General features: G+C 42.1%; 2 protein-coding genes across 33 annotated transcripts in view; both read left to right on the top strand.

Moving 5' to 3' along the window:
• On the top strand, positions 1–23,652 carry fbxl2 (F-box and leucine-rich repeat protein 2). 2 transcript variants are annotated; one of them, XM_033636837.2, is made up of 14 exons: positions 1–350; positions 8,170–8,231; positions 13,364–13,418; positions 14,802–14,876; positions 15,163–15,257; positions 16,612–16,776; positions 16,983–17,109; positions 18,008–18,082; positions 18,194–18,321; positions 18,756–18,816; positions 18,926–18,970; positions 19,350–19,406; positions 19,534–19,746; positions 21,451–23,652. In XM_033636837.2, exons 1-14 carry the CDS (start codon positions 321–323, stop codon positions 21,556–21,558), a joined length of 1,296 nt encoding a protein of 431 aa, XP_033492728.1. In that variant the 5' UTR covers positions 1–320; the 3' UTR covers positions 21,559–23,652. The 2 variants fall into 2 exon arrangements, with proteins under 2 accessions (XP_033492728.1, XP_033492727.1); XM_033636836.2 differs by having other exon boundaries at positions 18,191–18,321.
• Positions 23,653–24,022: 370 nt separating this feature from the next.
• clasp2 (cytoplasmic linker associated protein 2) overlaps positions 24,023–27,775 on the top strand; it is a 75,808-nt gene continuing 72,055 nt past the window's right edge. For all 31 annotated transcript variants that reach the window (XM_078175938.1, XM_078175933.1, XM_078175936.1 and 28 more), the window contains exon 1: positions 24,023–24,971. In XM_078175938.1, coding sequence (XP_078032064.1) covers positions 24,774–24,971 — 198 coding nt within the window. In that variant the 5' untranslated portion in view covers positions 24,023–24,773. The remainder of the gene's footprint in view (positions 24,972–27,775) is intronic.

Below are 27,775 nucleotides of genomic sequence, written 5' to 3'. Positions count from 1 at the left end.
TGTTATTATTGTTATTTTGGTAGCCCTGTGATGAGACGGGCTGGGGAGCCGTTGGTCTCCGAAACAACGACCGTTAACGCTACCGCAGGCCGCCCCGGACCGACACCACCCTCATTACCACCACCACCGCCGCCACCTCCTCCTCACTGACCCGGAGACAGGAGCCTCGCTGACGGCTGGGGGGGGAGGGTGTAGGACCCAGCTCCAGCTCGGCTCCTACACTCCGGCCGACCAAAAATAAAACGGCGACAAAAACAATAACCGTCAAACGGCTCGACTGGTGTGTGTGCGGCGTGTAGCAGGGACGTGCCGCAGCAGACATGAACGGTATCACCAAGGGCCGGTTCGAGGTATGACACAGGGAGTGGACCACTAACGGTTAAACTGTTTGTTTCTAGTAGACGTGGGAGTCGTGGGCTTGTATAAGTGTGTATGTGTGTGTGTCTATGTGTGTATGTGTGTGTGTCGACCGTGCTCCTAATTTAACATGCAGTCGGGAGCCGAGGCGTTTTGTTGGTCAAGGGTAATCCGAAATCCTGTTATTGTCCTGCCGCACCAGTAGACAGCGACAACATGGAGCTGTGGACTGCGGGACAGGAGGGCTGTGGCTGAGGAGAGTCAATATATCAGGGCCGAGGCTGGCTGCCACTGTCGCCTGAGGTTACAGGCTTTCAGGAGGGGGCGACTGGGGCTGCGGATGGAGACTAGTGTTGTAAATAAAAAGCGGTGTAGCAGCATTCAATTAGTCATCACTTGGGTTTGGCTCATAACACTGTGACACCTCCTGTGATGTCTGTGAATGACAGGTGCCACAGGAGGGTTTAGGGTGGCTCTCTGAGAGTCACAGGCTCACTACAGATAGTCCTTGTATATCAAGAGCCAGTGATGCTACAGTAGATAACATGAGTGCTCTGAATGATCATTTGTCCTCCCACAACCTTTCCATGATCATATGCAGGAGAGAGGAAAACACGCACCCTTTTGTGTCCGAGCTCAGTGCTCGTCTGCAGTGGTGGAAGAAGTATTCAGGTCTTTAGCAGTATACCTGAAGGTTAAAAACACTTATACAAGCATGGGTGGATTATAAGACAGTGGGCCCCTGGGCACAGATACACAAAAGCCCCCTTCTTTTCCTTCATAGGGTCAAGAAACACAGACTTTGAGCTGGTTTTGCCTCTTTTTTGTTGTTCTTCCGCATCTCTTTGTAGTCGTGCATCTTTCTGTGGTTTTGTGTCTTCTTGAGATCATTCTGTGTCTCTGAGGTCATTTTGTGTCAATTTGGGCTTGTTTCCCCCCATTTTGTAGCTATTCTTTGTCTATTTGCAGTTCCTTTGCATATTTTTGTGGTTATTTTGAGTCTCCTCGTGGTTGGTGCTTGCTGGTTTTAGTGACACTTTGGACCCCTGGGCTTGTGTGTGGTTAACCTGTCCTGCATTCAGCATTTTAACCATATTGTATACATTTTGTACATCAAAATTTGAGCAGGTTTTGCCTCTTCTTTTGTTGTTGTTTTACTCTTTGTCTGTATGGCTTTTTTTTTTGGAGGTCATTTTGTGTCTTGTTTTGGTTGTTTTGTGTCACCTTGGGCTTGTTTTCCCCGTTTATGTAGTCACTTGGTGTCTTTTTGCAGTTTCTTTACATATTTTTGTGGTCATTTTGAGTCTCCTCATGGTTGGTACTTGGTCATTTTAGTGACATTGCAGGAGAAGTCCAGGGGGGGCCCTGACACTTTGGGCCCCTGGGCTTGTGCCCAGATAACCTGTCCTTTCTTCATCATTTTACTCATGTTGTATACATTTCCTGCATCTTTGCCTCTTTTGTGTTGTTGTTTTGCATCCCTTTGTTGTTGCTGTGCATCTTTTGTGGTTTTGTGTCTTCTTGAGGTCATTTTGAGTCTCTTTGAGGTCATTTAGTGTCTTTTGGAGGTCATTTTGTGTCTCTCTGAGGTCATTAAGTGTCTTCTTGAGGTCATTTTGTGTCTCTTTGAGGTCATTTTGTTTTGTTTCCCCCCTTTTTGTACTTTTTGTAGCTATTTGGTGTCTTTTTGCAATGTCTTTGCATATTTCTGTGGTCATTTTGAGTCTCGTCATGGTTGGTACTTGTTAATTTTAGTGACATATTGTTGGGGGGGGGTGTTGACTGGTTGACCTGTCCTGCATTCAGCATTTTACTCATGTTGTATACATTTCCTGCATCAAAATTTGAGCTGGTTTTGCCTCTTTTTTGTTGTTGTTTCACATCTTTTTGTTGTCAGTATGCATCTTTTTGTGGTTTTGTATCTTGTTTTGGTTTGGTTTGTGTCTGGTTGGGCTTGTTTCCCCCTTTATGTAGTTATTTGTTGTCATTTTGCAGTTCCTTTGCTTATTTTTGAGTCTTTTTGAGTCTCCTTATGGTTGGTAGTTGTTGATTTTAGTGACATATTGCAGGTGGAGGCCGGGGGGGCCTGACACTTTGGGTCCCTGGGCTTGTGCCTGGTTGACCTGGCCTGCATTCAGCATTTTACCCATGTTGTATGTATTTTGTGCATCAAAAGTAAACTCATAGTGCAGGCAGAATGATCCCCGTCACCATCATATCACTGGATGTTGATTATTCTGTATGTAGAGTTTTATGCTGCTGCAGGTTGAAGTATAAGAGAATGTTATTACTATACTGTTAGTTTAATCTTCAACAATACATCATATTTTGAAAGATGATGATCTGTTTTGCATTTGTAAAATGACAAGTAACTAGCTATAAAATGATTGTAGTGCAGTAAAAAGTGCAGTATTTTTCTCTAAAATGTAGTGGAGTTAAAGTATATAGTAGCAACTGACTGTGCTTACTTCTTAAGTAAACCTCCTTAGTTCTTTCCACCATTGCTCAACTGCATGCAGTTTTACAAATTGCTTTGAAGTGCAGCTTAGTCCACGTGCCTTCAATTAATGCGTATTACCAGTGGTAAAATAATGATCATGTTTCGCCGTGTCAGCGTTTTCTTAATAATTTTGAACAAACCTAAAATTAGCTCCTGTTGAGCTGGTTATAGGTCCCTATTAGCTGTGGGCATTTTGTATCTGGAATATTGAGAAGCTTTATGGTTTGACTTGACGGGACTGTACTTGACTTTCTCCATCAGGTATTCAGCTGGCTGCTTGATCGTATGTGTCTACGTGTGAGTGAATGAGAACAGAAGGTGGTAGTGGCGCTGATGTGTGTTGCCATATCAGTGGATTTCTCAGCAGAGCTGTAAGCTTCTTAGACGCAGATGAAAACCAGTGTGTGGTGGGAAACAAGCTGGTGTGGTAATGTGTGTCAGAAGAGTAGGGGCTAATAGAGGAGGACTTGGGAGGGTTGACTAATAGCCTAACACCTGAGATGATGCTTTATAATGAACACCTGGCACAAGCCCACTTGCTGTTGTTGTACTGCAGGCCCAAAACTGAACACACTATATGGCCCATATCTCATTTCCTCATAGTTTCTTTAATGTGGCAGCTTTAAACCTGAGACATGCAAGTTCTGAAGACAGATTTTCATACCCACCCAGTTGTACACTGTCTAGGAATAGGAGTATGACTGCAGAGAGGAACTCCCTGCTTGGGAATGCTGCTCTGCTGGCACAGGGAACGAGGGCACCAGAATGCTGAGATGATAACTTTATTAAAGCATGCGCACTGGAGATGAACCTTGCTGTCATAATGTCATAACTATGGCTGAGATCACACACTAAATACTTTGTTGGTGCCACTCCACCTGGCAACTTTTCCATTGGAGTTTAGGTCACACAACACTGAGGCACTTTTTTACTTCCTGTCCATTGACAGGCAAACAGAAATTTATATGAAATATGCTGCAACTAACAATTTAATAACAATTACATCATTGATTAATATATTTTATTAGACTGATTAATGGTTTAGTCTAAAAATAATGATGAAAGTTTTGTATGGCCAGCAGTTTAAACCCTTATCAAGTTAGTAGGTAAGATTTGATTGATACCACTGTCATTATCGATTCTGCTTATTGGTCTGATTCTTTATCGATTCCCTTCTTGATTCCCAATCAGTTTTCTGTTTGGAAAAGAGTAGGCCTACACCGGTTGTCAGCATCAGTGCAACTGTTTTATTATCTCTGAGTCTGAGCACAGTTTAGCTGTGTAGCGTTATTGTCATTATAACGTACCCTCGGTAATGAACTTGCTGCTGAGTTGGGAAGCAGTGGCTTCAAATACAGTTTCAAAAACATGGCATTCCTGGAATTTAACCTTGTGTTGCGTAGAAAGACATCTCAGCATATTGCAGGTGTCTCCACCTCTACTTAAAATGATCATTTTACAGACTTTGCAAGCAGCTGTTGTCATCGTTCTTCCTGAATAAAGCCACAATTTGGCCGATTACTCCTCTTCGCCATGATTCCTATTTGTTGCAAGTTTCAGAAACATGCATGGCTGCAGATACATTCTGTTTGTCACGTGCATGACACGCCCCTACAAACCGCGCCCACCACTAGTACAAGAGAAACCCACTCTTGTGACGGTTAGCTGAACTCTGCTACAATGCCAAACTGTAGTGAATAAATATGAGGCCATACATAGCAGTAATCCACTTTTAAATTCATTATACATAAAGACATTATTCGCTTTATATGTAACAAGATGTAACCCTTACCTTAACCTTACCTGCCTGTCTTTGAACCTTATACTTCATTGCTAGCTAATCGCTAACTTAGCATTTTTGTTTTTTGTCTGGGCTTGTGGTTCAGGACCAAGGGGCGAAGGGGGCAGTTATACCTACTCGAAATTTCAAGCAGTGTAGAAGCACGAGTTTAATGTCACTATTTTGCAGTGTGCAAGAAGAACATGCCGGTATCAATAAAAGGAATTTTTAAGCTTGTAGGCAAACAACTCTGATGGATCAGACAATTTAGAACAGGTTCTCAACTGGAACCAGTTCCCAAGTCCCATCCCTCCCGTTTACATGATATTACAGTTGCAATGATTGGTCTAATAGACAACTATTCAAGGGACTGAAATTTAATTGACTTAGTTATAATCGGCTTATTGTCAAAGTCAGTTTTCAAGAAAAAATGTGTACTATTCTTTGTGGTTCCAGCTTCACAAATTCACAAGGAATTTTCTGCTTATTGTCTTGTATCATAAACTGAATATTTTTGGTTTTGGACTGTTGGCTAATGAGCTCTAGGAAATTATGCTGTGCCCTTTTCACTGATTTATGATGTTTTACAGACCAAACTATTAATCAAATAATTTTTAAAAAAAAAGCAGTTTCACGGACAATGAAAATAGTTGTTAGTAGCAGCCCTAAATGATATAAAAGAGAGAATAGCAGCAGGTTTAAACCAGCAAATATTTGTTAAAATGATTTCAATGATTGTTTCAGTGACAATCTGAAAAGTCTAAATGTGAATCTGAATTTTAAGTACTTTCAATCACTAGAAAAGTGTGGACAGTGCCAGACTATACATTATGTTTCAATTAGCACGTTTAAATCACATGTAAAGATTATTTTGCCTGTGTTCTTTGCCTGTCAAAGCCCACCAGTTGTAGGTTGTCTAGATTGTGTGTAACCATGTGTCTGTTGACAGAAAGGTCAAAGGTGAGTGATGTGTTACAGAGGTGGTTTGGAATTAAGTCTAAATTTAGTCCTAAATCTTAAGCCACCGCTGGCTTTAGAGAGACACTGAGTCAATATACAGCAGGCCTCGTCTCTTCCTACCATTCAGTACACACAGTATTGCACAATTAAGGTCAATTTACTCTCCGTTAACTCAATTGATATGGTTCCAAATATAACTGGAAGTCACATCGTGATGATGAAGATTTAATTCTAAAGCGTTTATTCAGAGATTGTGTTGAGCCGTCATTAAGTAGCTGGTGTCAGCCCTCATGGGTAGATTGTGAAGAATAGTTCAATACAAGGCGATGTGGCAAACCAATGATGAGAAAGGTTTACCTTTATCCTGGAGCTATTATTGGATATAGTTAATGAATAGGTTCAGATCAGGTTCGAAGCTCTTTGTGTGCTGTGTTGTTACCTGAGCATTGATGTTAAAATTCAAACCAGCTCAGTTAATCTTTTGCTGGACCTTGACTGGACCAACTCCCTGTCGTTTGTCTTTTTAACCCCATTTCCTCTAAAATGGCCTTTACTTCCTCCTTGATAAGTTTTACACATATTTTTCCTGTAGTTCCTGACTGTAGCACCATCTCTTTCTTTGCCTCTGTCTCTTACTCTTTCTCGTGTTCCCCCTGTCCTCTCTCTTTCTCCCATCTTCCCTCACCGTTATTGCCTTCTCTTTCAAGGAGCCTGCATCTGTCATGGAGCTCGCTGAAGTCAAGACGTTTCCAGAATCAACCTTTGCTCCTCCTGTGCCTTTCCCCTCGCTCCCCTTTGTGTTTTTACATTTCAGTGTTTGTGTTTGCGTGTGAAGCAGCAGGGAGTCCCCCCCCCCCAACCTCCTCATTAGATACGGTTTCTGAGACTTTGAGGATACAAGTGCAGAGGCACAGCGAATGTGGGTGTTTGACGTAATTTAAATTCATGGCTGAATACGGCCCACCTGATCTAGAATGTTCTGCCTCTGTTCTTCACACAGAGGGGTCTGACTTGAATCACCTGCAAGTGTGTAAGTGTGTGTGAGTGTGTGTATGTGTGTGTGTGTCCCACTCAGCAGATGGCCAGACATCCAGCGAGTAGACTAATTGAGATAAGCATGCCAACAAGCTGACCAGGCTAACAGAATTATAAGCTTGTAAGGAGGGGATGTGGAAAGCCAAACGTAGCTCTGACTTGTTTATTAGCATCTCTTAAGGACGTAATAGCTTTTTTTTTCTCACTAGTAACTGGAAACATGTAAGGTTCTAGTTTTATTAAAGGATAGGTTCACATTTTTTTCAGAAGTCGTAAACCAACACACATTGAAAGTGTTCTTAGTTGATATGATCATTTCTCTTGTCCATACTGACTGTGAAGAGATCCCTTTTGATTTAAGTGATGGGGGACAACATTCACAGTCCTGTTTCTGTGTAAAAATTAGAAGTATGAGCTATAAAATCAAATGGGCATCTCCCAAATTTTGTACCAAATTATGTCCTTGTGTTTCCTTGCTGAACTGCAGTAAAGGGTTAGTAATAAAAAGAGGTGCTTTCATACAACAACTAGCTCTGGAGGATACCCATTTCATTTGACTGCTATTGGAACCTCTTTACTTTTGCTTCAGCTGAATTTTGGATACCTTTTTACACAGAATTAGCATGCGGATTGGCCCTGCTTACTTACACTGAAAGCATCAGCCTAGATTGTCTTGGTGTGAGTTGCAGAGTGTTGCAGATATCGGCTGTAAAGATGTCTGCCTTCCCTTGAGTATGATAGATCTAGATGGCACTCGGCTTTTGGTGCTCAAAGCGGCAAAAAATACATTCAAGAAACTGAACAGCAATGTCTCTTTCCAGAAATCATGACCTGGTTACTCAAGATAATCCACAGACCTTGTTGTGAGCCGTTTCATGTAGGAGCTATTTTCTTTCTACCAAACTACACCTGCCAACTGTATCAAGGATGCATCCACTCATGGACATGGACAGCACGACATTCATTGCGTCCTCCACGGCTGAGCTGTGACGTTAGCTAGCTCGATGGTGCTAGGTGAGCTAGCATTAGATAAATGAAGTCTTTGGCATGGTGATATAGTTGGCTGGTTTAGTAGAGTAGGAAGAAAATAGTTCCTACATGAAACTGCTCACAACAAGGTCTGCTTCGAGTACCACAAGCTGTATACCATCTCTTTCCAATATATTGGAGAGAAGACAAACATCTCTACGGCTGATATCGCCAATACTCTGTAGCTCCCACCAAAACAATCTAAATTTATTAATAGCACTACAGGCAAGAGAGAAAATATGTATCTCTGACTTTGGGGTGAACTGTCCCTTCAAGGCCTACTTGAAAAAATGTGAACTTATTCTTTTAACAAATTATGAGTTTGCCAAACAAAATAATATTGTATAAATGTCATGTATAGATCTGTATTTTATGTAGTGTTATATGATAATGTGCTTTTTATTGCCATGGTAACACCATGTGTCATCTCTCTGTGTCAATGCTATTGACCACCTCTAACACACAACACAAACACTCATTATTGTTGTTTATCTTTGTGTCTCCGCAGGTGTTCTCAAACAGCGATGAAGCCCCCATTAACAAGAAGCTCCCCAAAGAGCTTCTTCTTAGGTAAGATTAATAATAAGGAACCTGTACCTCCACATGCACACACCAGCACACGCAGAAAATACAACACAACATACCCTGGGACAAGGGCTTAGGTCAGAGTTAATCATTAGCTGAAGCAGCCTTGAACAGTTGTGTGTAGGAGTGTGTGTATTTGTATGTGTGTTGCTCACTAGTCTGAAATGAGGTTCTGTTAACTATGTGGCCTACAGACCAATATTTTGTCCCACATCAGCCGCTGCACATGACCTCTAAATCATACATCACACACACTCTCACACATGTGTTCATCCTCCACACTGATTTATAGATGTGTGTGTGTGTATGTTTAAAAAAGGAAGCACCTGCGTGTAACTCTGCAGACACATGATGTGTCGACTGTTTATTTCTGCACTTGAGCACTGCATGTTTAGGTGTGTGTCTGTGTGTGAAACACTCCTGGGCCTATGCAAACTGTACGTCTGTGTATGTGTGCTATAAATAGCCCGTCTTAGCTGGTGGGGAATTCCGCAGTGCTGTGCTCTTCTGCTGCTCCAGCTGTGCTCCACAGAGACTACCAGTACACCTATTACCAACAGCTATACTTTCACTGGTGGGGCAGAAAAGACATGTACTCTCATGCACTCCCTCTATGACACATCACATGACCTACTGTCACATGTGTCATGTTCAGACACTTGCATCAGCTGTGAGGAAGACTCATTGTTCCTGCAGATAATCTTGTTTTTAAACCATGGAAAGTGGGTTAATTGGCGCCATTTGTTCTTGTATTTATAATTTTGTTACGTCCTGTCACCATGGTACACAGTGATGTTGTTCTACGTACATTTTTGTGTTATGAAAGTATACATCTGTGTGTAGACATTTTGAACAAAACAATCACATACAGGTGATTTATTCACACCATTTTTTACAATTAGACATTAATTAGTGTAAAGAGTAAAGCAGAGTTTCCCATCCAGGGGATTGGGACCCCTACAAAGGGGTTTCCCAATAAATCCAAGGGGTTGTTAGATGATGAATGGGACAGGAAAGAGGAAAAGGAATGTTCTAGGTAGGTTATTCTCTTCATTTTTTCATTAGAAATACTGGACATTTTTACCTCCTCAGGCACCTATTGTGCTAATTTCTTAGGTACATACTTTGGGTTTCTACTAAAACATGTTTACATGCTTTAATAGTCAAAAAACACTTTATTTTCCAATTCTATCCAATCCAATTCTGTATCCAATTCTCTGTATACAACCATTTAACCTTTATTTCAGCCTGAGAATGACTGCAACAGAGAACAGCAACACTTTCTACCATGAATAAGTACCAATAAAAGCCTCTAAATACAGCCTGTTAGGATCCAGCTGAATGTGATCCAGCATAGGGGACTAATTAACAACATTGGCAACCAGAATCACATGTGGCCCTGACGTTAGCATGTAGCTGCATGTAGCAGTGTTTGTAATGTAAAAACCTGCAGTAGCGTGCCTGGAGAAAGTGAACATTGAAAGAAACAGAGTACTCAGAACAGTCTGAGGTCTTTGCTCACAGGGATTACTTTACACACGTTATTATTTGTAACTTTGGCCACATTTAATAAGAACATCTGACATTGTAACATTATTGGACAGAAAATATGAAAATGCATAATAGATCCCCTTTAACACTTATTTAGAAGAAAAAAGAGCTACAACTTACAACTGTTTTTTATCATCAATTAATCTGGCAGTAACCTTCTCAACTAATCAATTAATCATTTTGTCATTAAAATGACAGAAAATAGTAAAAAATTGCCAACTGTAAATTCCTGTAGCCCAATGTAAGGTAAATGTAAAACCCAAAGATTTGTAGATATGTCAAAGAAAAGAAAACACTGCTTCATTTTAAGGGGTCACCAGCCAAATAAAGGGTTGGACCCACTGGAGTAGATCACCCATGTGGTATGTATTGGCATGTATGTTGCCACAGGAATATTTGCTAATGAGTCTGTTAATGTGTTTAATTAGCCTTCTCATTAGCATTAGTGTTTATGTTTAATGTATCACTGTGAGCAAGCCCGGTACCTGCTTTGTTTTTGCGTTCGTGTGCCTCTCGGGCGCTGCATCATGAACAGCTGTTATCTAGGCCAGTGCAGCATGGATATAAACTGTGAAAACTGTGCCGCGATATAGAAGAACCTTGTCTGACAGACAAGCCTCGGAGAGAGTTCAGAGTGGTTCAGGGTCTTCTTACCCAGAAGCACTGACTCAGCACCCTCCCCGCCACCACCCAAATTCATGTCTGACTGGAGTTACTATGGCAACCAATCCTAGACTCATGGTGACGGCTCGACTCTCTCTTATCTTGCTATGCTTGAAGGGCCAGGTGTACATTTTGTCAACAAATGGGACTATGCTCCATTAAAATCACATTATGTACCATGTCAGAAAAAAATAGGCAGGATTTGATGGAGCAATCAAAGGCTACTAACTTATTTTCTGTTCTGTCTTTGTTCAGGCAGCATCAGAGCTTTCTTGCTCATGTTGTTGTACCTCTGAATTTGCTCTATTATATCACCTGTTATAAAAAAAGTCGGTGAGTCCATTTGTATTGAACAATTTGTCTTCATGTAAAACATCATGGGTTGTTCTCAACCAATTTGCTTTTACTGTCAAGTGCAAGTGTCAAATATTTTAACAGGACTGAATGAAAGTTGCTAGCACTAGCTCCAACGGTCACTAAAAGTCGCCAGATGACATCATAGGCTCATTTGCATATTGGCAACATCCTTCCAAACAAATGAAAGTATTAAAGCTTTGCTGAATTAGATTCAGCAGTAAAATTCTCTACATAATAATTGAACGACATGGGAGCGATGGTGCTTGTACTGTAGTGCACCACTTTTCTCTCACTTCCAATGCAAAGTGTCAACATAACCATAGAAACTCACTACTAAGCTCACTGCCTGTCTCACACCTACTGCACGACGCAGGAGAAGAGAGGCAGAGACCCCTGCACTGATGAAGGAAGAGCTGTGGACTGTGATTACTCTGAGCAGCATGCATTGGAATAAATTACAATATATTTCTCTCTCTTTCACTGATGGTCTGAATGAAAGGGCTGTCCCAAATATCATTTTTTTGGTATTGAAGCTTCAGTGAGAATTATCTGTGGGTCGCAGTGACATTGGGCATATTAGCTAAACAGGAGAATACTTTGCAAGACAGCTGTTTGACAGTTTATGTACAGTTTGCAGGTGGTTTCCCAGGCTTGTTTCCTTTGGCACTCAACTTTTTGGGGGTCATTTTGATTAAGTTTGAAACTTTACAAGATGCTTGACTTTTTCTACATCTTTCTAGTGTATCGTTATGCCTGTCACATGCTGTCAAATGTCTTAGACAACTGACATTAGATGAGAGCGAGTTGGAGTTAAAAAACTACCGCTAAGTTTAAATGTCCTTCTGTGTGGAGTTTGCATGTTCTCCCTGTGTCAGCGTGGGTTTTCTCTGGGTACTCCAGCTTCCTCCCACAGTCCAAAGACATGCAGGTTAATTGGTGACTCTAAATTGCCCGTAGGTGTGAATGTGAGTGTGAATGGTTGTCTGTCTCCATTTGTCAGCCCTGTGATAGTCTGGCCACCTGTCCAGGGTGTACCCCACCCCTTGCCCAGTGTCAACTGGGATAGGCTCCAACGAACAGGATAAGCGGTTATGGATAATGAATGAATACGTTTAAATGTCCTTGTCTGGGAATAATAAATAACAATATAAACCTTTTTTTTTTTTGAAAATAGAGTATTTGAATACTGATTTGGATGTTGATTGCCATGGCAACGATCAGCACCTTCAGCCCTACTAAATAAGTTGCTAAATTTGTCACCAGTTGCTTTTTAGAAATAAAGTCTCTAGGAAGGTATGAAAAGTTGCTTAATCTAGTGTGAAAGTCGCCAAGTTGGCAACACTGACCTTAAAAATAGGCAAATGTTAATTCCTTTACTCAGATGACACAAAAATTAGTGCTGTGATGATGGATGTTACGGGATCTGTGACAAATACAAATGCAGAGCCCACTGTTATACTATGACAGTTTTCCTAAAATAAAATGAAAAATAAAAAACTTTAAGTATATGGCCTCACTTACAATATTGCACTATATCACAATATATCGTATAGTAACTCTTGCATCATGATACATATCGTACCGCCATATTCTTGCAAATACACGGCTCCATCATCAAATCCGATTGACTGATCGCTTCCCTGTAGCCTAAGTATGATTAACAGAATCCCTCTGTGGTCGGTAAAAGGCCTCTCTCTCACACATAATGGAAAGTCAGATTGTGTTTGATTAAAACAGACAGTCAATCAATGATCAGCGTCACAGCCATTAACCAGTTATTAGAGGGGAGATCGATGAGCTCCTGCTTGATTGGTCAGCTTCTCTGGTGGCCTGCGATCACTCCAAGGACTGTGTGTGTGTGTCTTGTTTTGTCGATTGTGTGCATGTACTCCCTGATACAAGACTCCGTATAGTTTAGGCGGACATGTCCCAACATGCCCTGGCCCAACGCACATCAAAACACACAGCCTTTGTCTGCATCTATATGAAGGAAACAATGGCCGGCTCCTGTTTCCTAGGGTTAAAAGGACATTCAGACCCCAGCTGCACTCAAAGCTCTGGCACCATGACAATTCTCTGAATACCTCACATTTTCTATAGATTGGCCCTTGAAGGCTCATCTGTGAGCAGTAACTATAATGAATCGCCGGTAGCTCAGATGAGGTGTACATGTTTAGTTTCCTGCACATGTGTCTGTGTATATATATATGTATGTTTGTCTGTCTGTCCCACGCTGTCTGTGGCCTTGCCTGTCTGAGTGCCAGAGATTACTCATTGGCAGATTAATGGATTGAGCTGACCCAGTAGCCTGCTGCATGCAGCCCTTTGTGGCTGACCGCCCCACAGCTCAAACACTGCCTGTCTGTGGGGCTCTCCTGCTACCAACCAAACACCACAGGGGGATTGTTCTGTTCTCTACAGACACACAAAACACATGAATAAAATTACACAAAAGGAAAACTATTCAAATATAAAGTCTAGTTAGAAACTGAGCTCTTTATCTGAGAGTGATCACTGACAAACTCTGTTTTTGTCTCTCTTTCTAGAATATTCTCCTATCTAGATGTGGTGACACTCTGTAGGTGTGCCCAAGTATCCAAGGTAAGCGCTTCCCTCTCTTCACCTGCACACCACCCACTAACACACTCATTGTTTTAAAAGAATGGATGCAATCCTAAACTATGTTATGGTTAAATTTAAACCGGTTTACCATCATTGAATTCTCTAGACATGTCTATAATATAGTGCCATCTGCTGGTTATGTGGAAGTGCACCACTGTTTAGCCACAGTGCACTGCAGCTAAAAGCTGTTTATGAATGAGCTATCTGTGAATAAAAACAGGGGCTTGGCAAGTAGACTGTGAATACAGAGCTGTGGCAGCTGCTTCTCTTATAACAGCGCCAACGTATTTTGATTAGAAAAATGTTGTTTCTCTGTACCTGTGATGAAAGTGCAGGTTTTCAATCTTAGGGTTGCTTCACCTCTTGTCTGCACAGCTTCATGCAGGTGTCATTCTGATGATCATTTAGCCGATAAATTGTTCGGTTATTTCGTCTATTAGATATCAAACAACAGGGAAACATGCTCATTATCAATTTTCTGGAGCTCTGGAAGTTTTCAGGTGTGTGGTTTTGTCTGACCAAAATCCAGATATTTTAAGTTTACAACTGCGATTACAAAAAAGTTGGGGCCACTGTGTTATATCCCCTTTTCTTTTAACAACACTCAGTAAGTGTTTGGGAACTGAGGACACTACTTGTTGAGGTTTGAGTGACATTTCTTTTCTCAAGATTCACAAGCAGGCCCCCCAAAATCTTCAATTTTAACTTAAAAAACTGTCTGTGTGAAAAATGGGGCAAAATCCCACCTGCACACTGTGACAGATTATTTCTTCAGACAGGAAGCGCCTTGAAGCTGGCATTGCAAGCAAAGGCTTCTCCAAGTGTAAAATAAATTTCAGCTAGCATGTCGAATGCTTTTTTGCTGTGTCATCATTTCACTTTATTGCACATAATTGTTATGGATTGAAATATTATGATTTCTCTATCAGTGTAGTTTTATTGAGTTAAGACCTGGTAATCTCTGGTCTAAATTTCATGCAAAAAGCTGCATTTGAAATATGTTTAATGAAAGAAAACTTGACATGTTGAGCCCTTATTTACCCCACTATATGTCGAAAAAGATTGCGAATCATTGCATTTTGTTTTATGTGCGTTTTACACAATGTCCCAAACAGAGAAAAGAAGCAAATCCTCACATTAAAGAGGTTCTAGATGGAAGTAAGATGTGAAAACAGCAGCTCGTGCACCTGCTCCAAGAACAAAGAAACACAAAGAGGGCATAGTCAATGCATACACAGAGTCAGACACATAGAGGCTGAGCTGCTATGTTCAGTCATTTCTTGTGCATTTTATGATAACAGAGTCACCATTCACTGACCTACATGTCTGTCTCTGTCCACAACCTGTCTGTCTCCGTCTCAGGCGTGGAATGTCCTGGCCCTAGATGGCAGTAACTGGCAGAAGATTGACTTGTTCAACTTCCAGACAGACATAGAGGTGAGGGATGTGTTTGTGAAACAGAATAAGAGGAAGAGTGAAAGGGTAGAATGGACAGTATTTGTGTGTGTGTGTGTGTGTGTGTGTGTGTGTGTGTGTGTGTGTGTGTGCAGCACGTGTGTGCTTGTTGAGTAGCATTATCCAGCCCAAGGCTTATCGCTGTGTCGGTAGGCTTTGGTGCCGACTGTGACGTCACGGCTGATCCTCTGTCCTGTGGCCCAAGTCATATCACTCTCTCTCTCTCTCTCTCTTTGTGTCTCTCCATCTATCTGTCCATCTCTCTCAGGGGCGGGTGGTGGAGAACATTTCAAAGCGTTGCGGAGGCTTCCTGAGGCAGCTGAGCCTCAGGGGCTGCCTGAGTGTCGGAGATGCCTCCATGAAGTGAGATTGTCATTGTCTCTCTGGCATACACTGACATAATAAGAGTTCTACTGTTTTTAATTTGACCTCTTGTTAGTTTGATTACAGTTTGTTGTTTAAAGTGGTTATGTTAAAAGTTTAAATGGCTCGGGCCTCCTCAGTCCCAGGGGACTCTATACAAGAAACTCTTTTTTTCTAATTGCATTTAATCTCACTTTACTGTGAAAACAAAAAAGACAAATGAAGAACAATGGGGTATAATTTTTTTTGTATATATAACAGTTGTACCTCTTGATCTGTTCATTTTCATGGTTTTACCTGAAGATATTTATCACCTCTATAAGCAACTGATTTAAAGGGACAGCCCACCTCAAATTTAAAAAAAAAACCCTATATGATTCCTCTTACCTCTGTTGCTATTTATCAGTCTAGATTGTGTTGGTGTGAGTTGCTGAGTGTTGCAGATATTCGCTGTAGAGATGTCTGCCTTCTCTCCAATATAATGGAACTAGATGGCACTCAGCTTGTAGTGCTCAAAGCGCCAAAAACATACATTTGAAAACTCAACAATAATGTGTCTTTCCAAAAATCATGACCCAGTTACTCAAGATCATCTACAGACCTCGTTGTGAGCAGTTTCATGTAGGAACTATTTTCTTTCTACTGAACTACACCTGCCAACTGAATCACCATGCAGAAGGAAGCGTGCACCTACTGCTAGCTCACATAGCACCACTGAGCTAGCTAATATTACAGCTCAGCTGAGGAGGATGCCATTAATATCAGCTTCTTGCGCTGTCATAAGCACAGGCCTCTCGTCCATGAGGAGGTGCACACTTCTTCTGCATGGTGATAAGGTTGGCGGATGTAGTTCGGTAGACAGGAAATCGTTCCTACATGAAACTGCTCAAAATAAGGTCTGTGGATTATTGTGGGTAACCATGTCATGATTTCAGGAAAGAGACATTGCTGTTGAGTTTGTTAGTTGTACGTTTTCGGCGCTTTGAGTACCACAAGCTGAGTGCCATCTAGTTGCATTATATCTGAGAGGGCCGACATCTCTACAGCAGATATCTCCATCACTCGACAATTCACACCAAAACAATCTAGACAAATATTACTAAGTATATGAGGAAAAATATGTGTTTTTGATTTTTTTTTTTGGTGACCTGTGCCTTTAAAGAAGTACAAGCTGATCCTTGGAGAATAAAATAAGAAACGTGTATTAGGTGTACAACAACCTCCCAAGGGCCTGTAGATAACTCTGTTAATTAGCTCCTGAGCATCTCTTGGCATCTGACTTCTTACTTATTCAATAAAGCGACTCTTGAGTAATTCCCCTTCGTCCCTGTCTACTGTTTCAACTGTTTTCCAGGACGTTTGCTCAGAACTGCAGAAACATTGAAGTGTTGAACCTGAACGGCTGCACCAAGATCACAGACAGCACCTGTCTCAGCCTCAGCAAGTTCTGTTCCAAACTCAAACAGCTAGATCTCACGTCCTGTGTGTCTATCAGCAACCACTCCCTTAAGGCCCTCAGGTAGTGTTTGCACACTTGGTATTGTTACCCAAACCCATATAACATGACCACCATTATTCTCTTTAAGAAAATGTTCTTAATTCCTCCTCAAGCCCTTAATATAATATAATATAATATAATATAATATAATATAATATCAGACATATCTCCATTCAATTCACATGTCCTCTGTGTTTTGTCTTATTCGTCTCTGTGCGGATGCTCAGCGATGGCTGCAGAATGCTGGAGATGTTGAATTTGTCATGGTGTGACCAGATCACACGTGATGGCATCGAGGCTCTGGCTAGAGGCTGTAATGGTTTACGAGCACTGTTCCTCAGAGGCTGCACACAGGTACAGTCATTTTTTTTCTTTTAGCAGGCATTTTGTGTCTTCTTTATCAATAGGGAGTGCTTTTATACCATGTTGAAATACATTTTTTGACATACAATTCCAGTTCAACCTTTAGGTAGCCCAAAAAATACAGTCACAAGACCATAATTTTATTTAGGCTGTTTTTTCTTACAAATTTTCACCATAAAATATCAAGATTTCTTAAAAGGAGTAGATTAAGACACCTGACTTGGTTTTTATCTCTCCATGCATTAAGACGTTACTGTGTTACCTGCTGCCAGATGACACTGTTCACTACAGTTTACTGTAAACACAGTCCTCTGGTGGTTAACGCTGTGCCTCAGCTGTGGAAAATTTTAAAACAAACCTACAGAATACTCAGAACAAATACTTATTTATCCCCACATTATCTAAGATAAAAACCAAAACCACAATATACCCTACACTTCTTTCCCATTGCTAAAAAAAGTCACGCAGCCCTTATTGAGGAGAAATGTGCCCTTTTCCCTACTTACTGTTCCCAACAGTACATTTTCCATCCGATGAAATTTTTAACTTAATCTTACTGGTTGTTTTTTTGTTGATGTAGTGGTTTGTGTCAGGCTGGCATTTTCTTTTTCTGCTGCCTCTGTAGAGCCAATATTTTCTTCAGGCTGTGTGCTCAGTTTTTTTTAAACCAAAGTCTGTTTTTCTTGCCTGAAGAAAAAAAACCCATGAAACCCCCTTAAATAATTGTTGGGGGCTCAGAAAGGACAGTAGTCACATATTATTGATTTGGAAAAGGAGGAAAGGTTTCTCCCATCAAGACACAAAAACACAGACACATACATAAGTTACTGATTATTGATTTAGGTTTTTTTTAACAGTACGATGCATTTTTTGTTTTATTTTAATACAGCTGGAAGATGGAGCATTGAAGCACCTTCAGAAACACTGCCCAGAACTCACCACCATCAATATGCAGTCTTGCACTGTAAGTTGTGGGATGGGGGGAGGGGAGGAGACTGATAATAATGCATGAGGGCTGCGTCTGTATGCCTCTGTGTTTTTGTAATTTGTCTCCTGCGTCTGTCGCCTCCAGCAGATAACGGATGAAGGCTTGGTCAGTCTGTGCCGAGGATGCCACAAGCTACAGATCCTTTGTGTGTCTGGCTGCAGTAACATCACTGATGCCTCCCTCACTGCAATGGGACTCAACTGTCCCCGACTCAAGTGAGCAAAACACACCTGTCCCACCATCCTTCACAAGGACAGCAGCAGCTTGCTTCAGTGTCCACAAAACATCCTTCTCGAGCAGTGTGACTACTGTCTTTTCCCCTAATGGACTGGGATCAACTTAGGTATTTGTGGTTCTGCGTGTAATTTTAGCAGCCTGAAAATGCCAGAATCCATTGTAAGTCTCTTTTTTTTTTTATCAGTGTTGTCCTCCCACATGCTTGAGAACGTGTAAATGTCTTGAGAGACAGGTGCATCAGAGCAGTCACGTCAGGGTGAACAAAAAGAAAAGGTCCCACATGCTGTCTAAGGCTTGGAAATAAATTATTCTGTTGAACAGACAAGGTTACAGTCTGACAAGGATCTCAGGTCTGATTAAAACCCGTACAATATGCTGGCTGATGATTTTGTGTTTGTCTGTGTGTTCTCAGGATCCTTGAAGCTGCACGATGCTCGCATGTTACTGATGCTGGGTTCACTGTTCTGGCCAGGGTGAGTTTCAGATTGCTCTCTGTGTCCTGTTTTCTCTTTTGTGAACTGTTTCTTGGGGTCATTTAGACCATTTCTGAGTTTAATTGAATTATCTCTGTTTCTTTCACAGAATTGTCATGAGCTTGAAAAAATGGACTTGGAAGAATGTATTTTGGTAAGACAGTTTGTGGTTTCCTATTTTATTCCCAACATCATGCTCATGGTATTTATCTGTGTTGAATCTGCTTTGATTTTTGGCTTTGATTGATTTGTGTGGGTAGAGATTAGATTGTTGGAAAAAGGCAGATGTGATTGTGTGCATGACAGAGTTATGTTTCCAGCCAGTGACTTCAGTATTTAAATAGATTTTGACAGAAAGCAGAGAGGAGGACAAAAATGGAGTGTCAAAGGCAAAATAAGTTTTAGCAGGATACAAAACTAGACACGAACCTGCAACACATGCTTTCCACAAACTGTGAATTATGTAACGTTGCGAACAAACTGTGTGGAGACATGTGAGAACAGTTCGTTAATGAAGCTTGTCCTCTCCTCAGGTAACAGATAACACCTTGGTTCAGCTGTCTATCCACTGCCCTCGCCTGCAAGCACTGGTAAACATTCACTCCTGCAGTTCTGATTTTGTGCCAGGTTCTGCCTTAGCTTGTGTGCATGCTTATGGAGCTTTAATCCAGCTATCTGTGTGTCTTCAACCCTGTTTGCTGTGTCCCGGATGGACAGTCCCTGTCCCACTGCGAGCTGATCACAGACGATGGCATCAGAGCTCTGAGCAGCAGCACCTGCGGCCAAGAGCGCCTCACCGTGGTGGAGCTGGACAACTGCCCCCTCATCACTGATGTGACCCTGGAACACCTGAAGAGCTGCCATCGTCTGGAGCGCATTGAGCTCTACGACTGTCAGCAAGTCACCAGGGCTGGCATCAAACGCATCCGGGTCAGTGAACATCATGGAGACATGTTTTTGGTGACATAGAATCTGCTCTTTTTGGAGATTTGATAAGTGATCTCTTAAAGTCACTTCTCTGCTCAGTTATCGGTCCTGTTTACACCTGGTATTTAGATGCATCTTAGGTGGTCGGATCACAAGTGGACAGCTCTAACACTTCTTCCAAATGGATACACTGCCAATGAGCAAACAAGCGAACGTCATAACCAGCTCTGTTTGTCAGCAAACAGGCTAAGCGGCATGCCACTTGCTTGAGCTCATTCTGGCTCTTTTTTTTTTGTGAAGTTTTGTGCACCTCCAACCTATTTTCAGAGCAACAGCAAGCTGTTTCTTGGGCTTGATCGAGGCTTGATAGGCTCCCTGAATGGTATTATTGCTCGTACTATATTTGGAGAAATATCCTTGTTCCATCCACCAGAGTTCACTCACTTGCCATATTTTAGAAAGAGGAAGTCTGACTGTTTACACCTGGCATAAGAATGTGGTCCACATCTGTCTGGAGGGACCACTCCTCCGCTCTACACGCAAATAAGCACATACATCACTTCTGTTTGTAAAGACCAAATGCGTTATTTTACCAGCAGGAGGCAGATATGCACTTCCCGAATCCTGTGTCTAGTCTGATGGAAAATAAAAGGACCAGAGGAAGACATTTGCAAAGACCTTAATGCGCAGGGCATATGGGAGAAGTTTTCTTTGTAGGCTTTCTCCCAGAAAGCTCACTAGAAGGAAGTCTATTCATTCATTACCTAACCACCTTCCTAACCTTAACCAGGAAGAGCCTTTCTGGTAGAAAGCCTGTTAGGTACACTTTTCCCAACTGCACACACGGGTAACATCAAAACAACACAGACGGCATCCATTCCCTGGCGTGTTCCACATTGTTATGGCTTCTTCCTCTTGTTTCGCACTTTAAATCAAAGATGTTGGTGCACAAATTAGTACGTACTTACACCTATATAGAGTACGTCAGCTGAGTAGGTGACCATTCAAAGTGTCCAAGGACACAATAGCATACACACTACTGAAAGAATGTGGCTAAATGCGGCCCAGGCCACTTCCAAATGTGGTCTGAGAGAGCTCTTAAGACGAAATGAGGATGCATTGGGTGCATTCACACTTGCAATTAGAGCTCTCCACTTTTGATCTGATCACCAAAGACATGTTAACACCAGGTGTGAACGGGGCCATTCTCTAAGTTATTTTATCTAAAAATCATACACTGTAGTTTATACTTGGATTAAAGGTATACTATGCCGGATTGTTTTGCATACTCACTTTCATTTAGCATTTCTGTGCTGTGCCTTTTCCTAAAGCCCCATCTCACCTAAGCCCTGTGGTGGTGCATGGCTAACATCCCCAACACAAAAAATAAGAACATACAGGCAGAGGGCAGAGTTTGTGCAGATAAAGACACCACCATGCACTTCTTTGAATAAATAGTTTAACATTTTTGGAAACACACTGATTTGCCTTCTCGCATAGAGTTAGATGAGAGGATCAATACTACTCTCATACAGTGTGACAGTGGTATTGATCTTATTTTACTCTCAACAAGTACACAAATAAGTGTATTTCCCAAAATGTCAAACCATTCCTTTAAGGAAAAACGGTTGAGTGGACACAGAAGAGAGGCCTGCAGATGTGCTTTTTTCTGTCTTTGTAATAACACTCTTCCTTATTCCCACACAGGCCCACCTTCCAGAGATCAAGGTCCATGCTTACTTTGCTCCAGTGACACCCCCTCCCTCTGTACATGGAGGTGGCCAGCGTCTGTGCCGCTGCTGCATCATCCTCTGACAGTGGAGGGCCAGGGGGGGCCACCTCTGTCTACAGGTCCTGCTGCTCTGATATGGGCTGAAATGGGATAGGGGGGTGGGGGTGGGGGACTGAGGTAGGTGTAGGGGAGAGGAGGGGCTGGACCCACTCGCTGCTCCTGATCACTGATCAATACATAGACTGATTACCCCTGATCAGTTGAACCCGCCTCTCCTCTCTCCTCTTGCTCACCAATCAGGAGTGCAGCAGCCCCGGGGTTTGGGCGTGGAGGGGTGGGTGGAAAGAACACGGATGGATGGACTCTCTCTTTTTCTCTCTGTATCTCATTCTCACTGTAAAGACAACAACAGGTTCTCTACTCCATCCTGCTCCTCACACCCCTGACTCCCCACCTGTGGGCATAGAGGACTGCACCTGGACAGCTGGAGATGGGACTACAATGCATCATGTTCAACCTAAAAAAAAAAAAAGAAGAAGACAATAATGTCATCTTGGGCGACAGTTTGCTCTCTGTGGAGTATCATCTCAACCAATCACACGACACCTCTATGTGACCATCCTGTGATTCATTCTGCTTTGACCAATAAACACGCAGCATGGAGGGGGAGGAGAGCTGGGTCATAGGGAAATGCAGATCTTCTGGCTATAAACAGCGAAGCTTTGGCGCAGCCTGCTCAGCTCTCTAGTGTGGAAGAGTTGAGAAACAACAGGAAGGAGTACAGAAGGGGACATGTGACATATTTGTGCATCTGAGAAACTTTTGTTGAGATTTAGATTCTGTTTGTACAGAGAATGTTTTGCAATGGAAAAAAAGAGTTACACTTAACGGCAGTTCACTCAAAATTGGGGTAGGCCAACAAGAAAATTGTTTTATTTTTTTCAGTGCTTATTGTAATCGTCCATGCCTGTCTATCCAGAGAGGAAGATATGTTCGTCATTCTTTTTGAATAGTAAAAGAAGCAACTGTTGCTGTTTAACAAAAAAAGGACCTATGATTTAGACCCTCAATGTCTAAAAGCGTTATGTTGACTCTGTATGCTGCTGGGATGAGTGGCCTCTCCTGTGTACTACGTGGTTATGTTGGCTCGTTGGCCCTGATCCAATCCTGTCAGTAGCCCTGTGCACTAGCTCCTACTTGGCCACTTAAGCATTTGTTTACATCCTGGATTAGATTAGCACCACAGAACTTGTTTACATCAGTAGGTTTCCAGTCTCCCTACTATTCAGAGTGAGTGTAGTAGCACTGAAAAACTGTGGTATACCCACTGTTTTTTAACTGGACTGTGAAGTCCATTATTCAAATTTATTGCTGTGTGTATTTGGATATCAATCAGGGCTAACGGTGGTGCAACTTTGCTTCAAAATGGAATGGAAATTTGCTTAAAGATGAGATATTAATTAAGAGAATGTGAGCAAAGGCACCTCAACCTTCTGACAATCACGTGAATTTATGTATTTGAAAGTTACTTTAGTGTATTTTTGTGTAATTGGCAATTTATTGATGTAGGATATAATGAATTATCTGTATTCAGTATACTCCACCTGCGTAATGCCCCAGGCGGCACATGATCGGTGACTTAGAGATAGCATTTGACACAGGTCTGGTGAGATTTGCCAATCTAATGTATTAAATTGATCAGCAACAAATTCCCACTCACCCAATCCTACAAAACATATGTGACAACAGGGATGTGATATGCAGTGACTGAGAACCAACAGTTTATTTCACTCTATACAAAACACTCCTTCTGATCAACAGGATTTCAATGTTATCTGTCTTGCCATGCGAGTAACACATGTATGGGGCATGAAATACCACTACTCAAAGCACTGAAAATACAACACAATTTTGCGCTAAAGAAGAGACTGGCAAGTGCTGCATAGTGCCAAGTGCTCAAAGACTGGGGAGATTGGCAGGACAATGGCTAGGACTGACACAAGGAGAGCAGACAGAAGGATGAAGAGAGACTCAGATGGATACATAGCTGACTTGACTGGCTGTGATACTAATGCCCTCTCTTTGACAGCTGTTTTAACAGTTTTATGTTTAAGAAAATAAAGAAATAAATGAAAAAATAAACAAATGAATAAATAAAAGTGACTAATAGTAAATGTGCTTTGTCTCTCCAGAGTGAGATTTTGTCTGAAGAGTTCTTCATAAGTAAACTGCGGCAAACTGAACACAGGCAACACCGCAGCTTCACCGCTAGATGTCACCCACGAGCCGTGTAGCCTGCAGACACACCCACATAGACAGTGCGGCTTGTTTGATTCATGACTCCAGTACGGAAAACACAAATCATGTAGCCATAACATTTGACACGAATATAATTTTACTTAGTGTTTCTTCTTCACAAGTGCGGTCCCGGTACATTTGATAATCCGTCATTTTACATCAGGCAGTGCTCTGGCTAGCTGTGCGGTGCCTGAGGACCCATCGGCCTGATCGTTGATCAGTTGCGCTGGTTGCACCGCCTGGTGAATTGCAGTCCCCGGCAGCGCGCAGGCTTTCAGTGTACCTTAACGGGTTTAACGGGAGCGGCGATTATTCCTGGATTAAACAGAAACCAGTTACCGCGGGACTGGAGCTGGGGCCTTTACTGTGGAGGTTTGGTGCAACTTTACCACTAAAGAAGTCGACAGCTGGGAGCTCAGCAGACTTTCCAGACTGTGGTCATGGAATAAAAAAGCGGACTGGAGCCAGGCGTTGGGCCTGCGGATAACTGACGTTAGCTAGCTGAGCTAGCTGATGGGAAGCGGTCTATCCTTGTTTGGGTCGCCGTGCTAACTAGCTAGGTGCTATTTTTGTTAGCATAACAATTAGCCGACCGGGGTTGCTGGCTTGTTTTGATGTAGGTGTATTGAAGGAGCCGTCAGGGGTCCAGGATAATCACACGTTTCCTGAACTTTCTCGAAGTTTTAAGTTAGCTAACCACCTGAGCTAACGTTTAGTGAGCACGCTAGCGAGCTAACGTTACGTCTTTGTAGTACAAAGTTGCGCTTTTGATTTGGGCAGAGGGATGGTCTCTGTGCTAAATTAATCTGTATTTTTTTTAAATCAAGGGATTGTATGTTGATGATCATACATCAGTTAGACGCCGTCCAGACCGTACAGTCTCTCTGCACCTTCACGGGACTACACTTATCGTTTTCGGTTATTTACACCCCGTCCTACCGACCGCAGTCTCCTGTCCTCGGCCGGCTCCAGTGGCTGGCCACACGGCACTGAGTGCCCAATGGAGGAACATGACAACATGGACTATTTTTACCAGCAGGTAGTGCAGAAAGATGTTACCCGCAGGTTGCAGGTCGGCCAGGATCTCATCGACTACCTGAACGACCCGCACCGCTCCCCGGACGTGGAGCAGGACAAACCCCGGCTGGATAAAACCATAGACGAGCTAACGGGATGGGTGAACTCCAGCAATTTCAAGGTGAGAGATCCTGGCCAGTCATCGTATGAGGGAATCGCAGTGTCACTGCAGTAGTCATCCCCTCGGCCTGGTCATGAATTATTTTCCACCAGTTTCCCAAGTGAACCGGAAGGGAGAATGATATGATGGGGATTTTATGCTGTTTGCCAAGAGGTTGGTTTCGATGCCACCAACTTCTGCAGAGATAAGGCATTTCAAACCAGCTGTCATCACCTCAAGGCGCGAAGACAACTATCTCTTTTAATACAAAGCTTATCAAACTGGTACCCCCCTTCTTATCACACCTCAGCCAAATCAGAAGCTGCAAAATTTAATTTCATAAAGCGCATCCACATACCAAACCTAGAAAAAGCTGCAAGCTATGCGTTTCCCATCCTAGAAGTCTATTCCTGGATCCCAGGAGGCAGACATATTTAAATTTCATCTTAGTGACAGAGTAGGACATTTGCAGGGCATTCCTGTGGTGTGTTGGAGTTCATATTGATGTATTGGCTGGGACTGAGTGTCTGTGTTTAGGGAGACCCATTGTCAGGACTGTAGACTACTGTAGCACTGGATGGGATGGGGGAGGGGTTAGCAGACTCATTGTTGTACCCTATGCTTTCTCTCCATCCCTCACTCTCTTTTTCTCTCCTTCTCCCACACATCCAGACACACTCTCTCAATCTCAGTTTTGCCTCTACACTGTTTTTTCCTCCTCATTCTCTCTCCTGCTTCACACTCTGTGTGTGTGGAGGCCTTGTCTGCACTCTTTGCCGTATCTCAGAAATGCTGGAATGTGACATTTTTGCCAAGGTATCGCACTGATCCACACAGCCAGTCAAAACAGTCTGAAATCCCTCTTCAAGGCGTGCTGAAATTTGACTCCCAAGTTTCTTTTTGAAACGATTAAAATGGTCTGCACTGATAATGCAGGAGTCAGCAAGACTAAGAGTGTGGAAATTGTGCACTCGTTCATGTCTCTCTTTCCAGCAGTAGAAAACTAAATATTGAAAAGAAAATGTTTTCTTTCATTGACAAATAAAGACCTTAATAACTGTGTACAGGCATTGGACAAAACAACTGTTTAGGTTTTATTAATTTTCCCCTTAGCATCCTCCAGTATCTGAATAATTAAAGATTTTACACAGTCCCATGATGCTGTGGGTTTGCATCTAACCACCTCAAAAGAAATCTAAGACACCAGTGCATTTGAGGTGAGTTTAGTTTAGACTTTCAAAGAAATACGGAAAAAGGTTTGCAGTTTATCCACATTCACCTTGAATTGTAAATGAATGTGGTCACACGATGCAGCTTTCTTGCATCCTCTCAAATGAGTGACCAGACCCGACATATCTGACGTAAATAAGTGAACCATTGACACCTCTTACATCCACCGCCAAGAATTTAATCTGGAGCTGTAACAATCTAACGTGTCCCTTTGTTCAGGTTTGTTCCTTTCATGTAGATGACGCATACAGTAACTTGAGCTCAATGTCTGGCAGTGATGAGCGAGTGAGTTGTGATCCCCAGAGGCCCTCACACGGCAGGCTTTTAGTGAAGCTGGTCAGCTCCCTGTCGGGCAAAAGGACGGAGGAGTTAGCTGTAAGCGAGATGCTGAGTCAGCACAGAGAGAGGGATGAATGAAGATGATGCAGAGTTGAGAATCGGGGGGAATACAGATCTGGAGAGATAAATGGGGTATAGGGTGGGTGCGTGGAAAACAAAAGTCACGGCTCATAAATACTTTAAGTGTTCAAACACGGCCACTGAGACACTCAAGTTCCTCTTTTAGGAATGGATAAAATATGGCATCGCTTCTGTTCCTCGGTCCTATTCATCTTTCTATTTCACTTGTGTGTCCTTGTCTGGATCTTTTTTTAACAATGAGTCAGTTTCACCCTCTTTTTCCTTTCTTTTTTCAGTAGGTATAGAGACTTAAGTGCCTATGTGAGCCACATAACTTGAGGATATCAATATTGTAAGCTGCGTTTATGGGCAGCAGGGCCTGATGGACTGTACTGTCTCAGGAGTGATTCAGCTACTAGCCTGACCTTACCAGACACTAGGGCTGCAACTAATGAGTTTTTTCTTTAGTGAGTAATCTGTTGATTATTTTCTCCATTAATTGTTTGGTCATTGAGATGTCAAAAGGTAGTTAAAACTGCCTTTAAACCAGCAAATATTTGGCCCTTTTTTGCTTTAAAAACTGACTAAAATGTTTATTTGATGGCCAAAATGGTTGCCAATTAATTGATGCATTTGCTGCAGCTCTACCAGACCCTCAGATTTTTTGTGTTTAAAATTAACATGGAGTGTCAGTTATGCCTAATTGTTTAGCTATGAGATTAATATGTTTTACAATGCAGGTTTTAGGATACATTAAATAAACCGAGCAAACACTCCACAGTCAGCGTTTACGGGTTAAATGTATTCACTGCAGCATCAATATGTTGTTATCTCTCTTTAAACAAAAAATAGCCTTGCAAATTCTTTCTGCAGGTGCTTCAAAGTAGAGTCGAATTGACTGCATCTTATTATCACTGGATTAGTGGTTAGGAGAAAAGCTCCAGGTGCCAATTGCAGTTTGGTCAAATCTCAGAGCTCAAATATAAAACACAAAGGTATGATTTGTCATTTGTTGCCATCATCCTCTGTAATGTTAGTGGATCCGTAGGCTAGGGACATTTCTGTTATAATTCTGATGTAACTGGGCCAATATGGCAGTAAAATAGGCTAATGTAATCTGGCACTACACGAAACAAAGGCACATTTTGCCATTGCTGCGTACCACAAAATTCAGCGTTACAGCAGTTGCCTCATGC

The sequence above is a fragment of the Epinephelus lanceolatus genome, chromosome 16 (genome assembly GCF_041903045.1).
Source record: "Epinephelus lanceolatus isolate andai-2023 chromosome 16, ASM4190304v1, whole genome shotgun sequence".
Taxonomy (NCBI): Eukaryota; Metazoa; Chordata; class Actinopteri; order Perciformes; family Serranidae; genus Epinephelus; species Epinephelus lanceolatus.
Note: the sequence above shows the minus strand (reverse complement) of the source record. Positions and strands in the feature narration are given on the sequence as shown.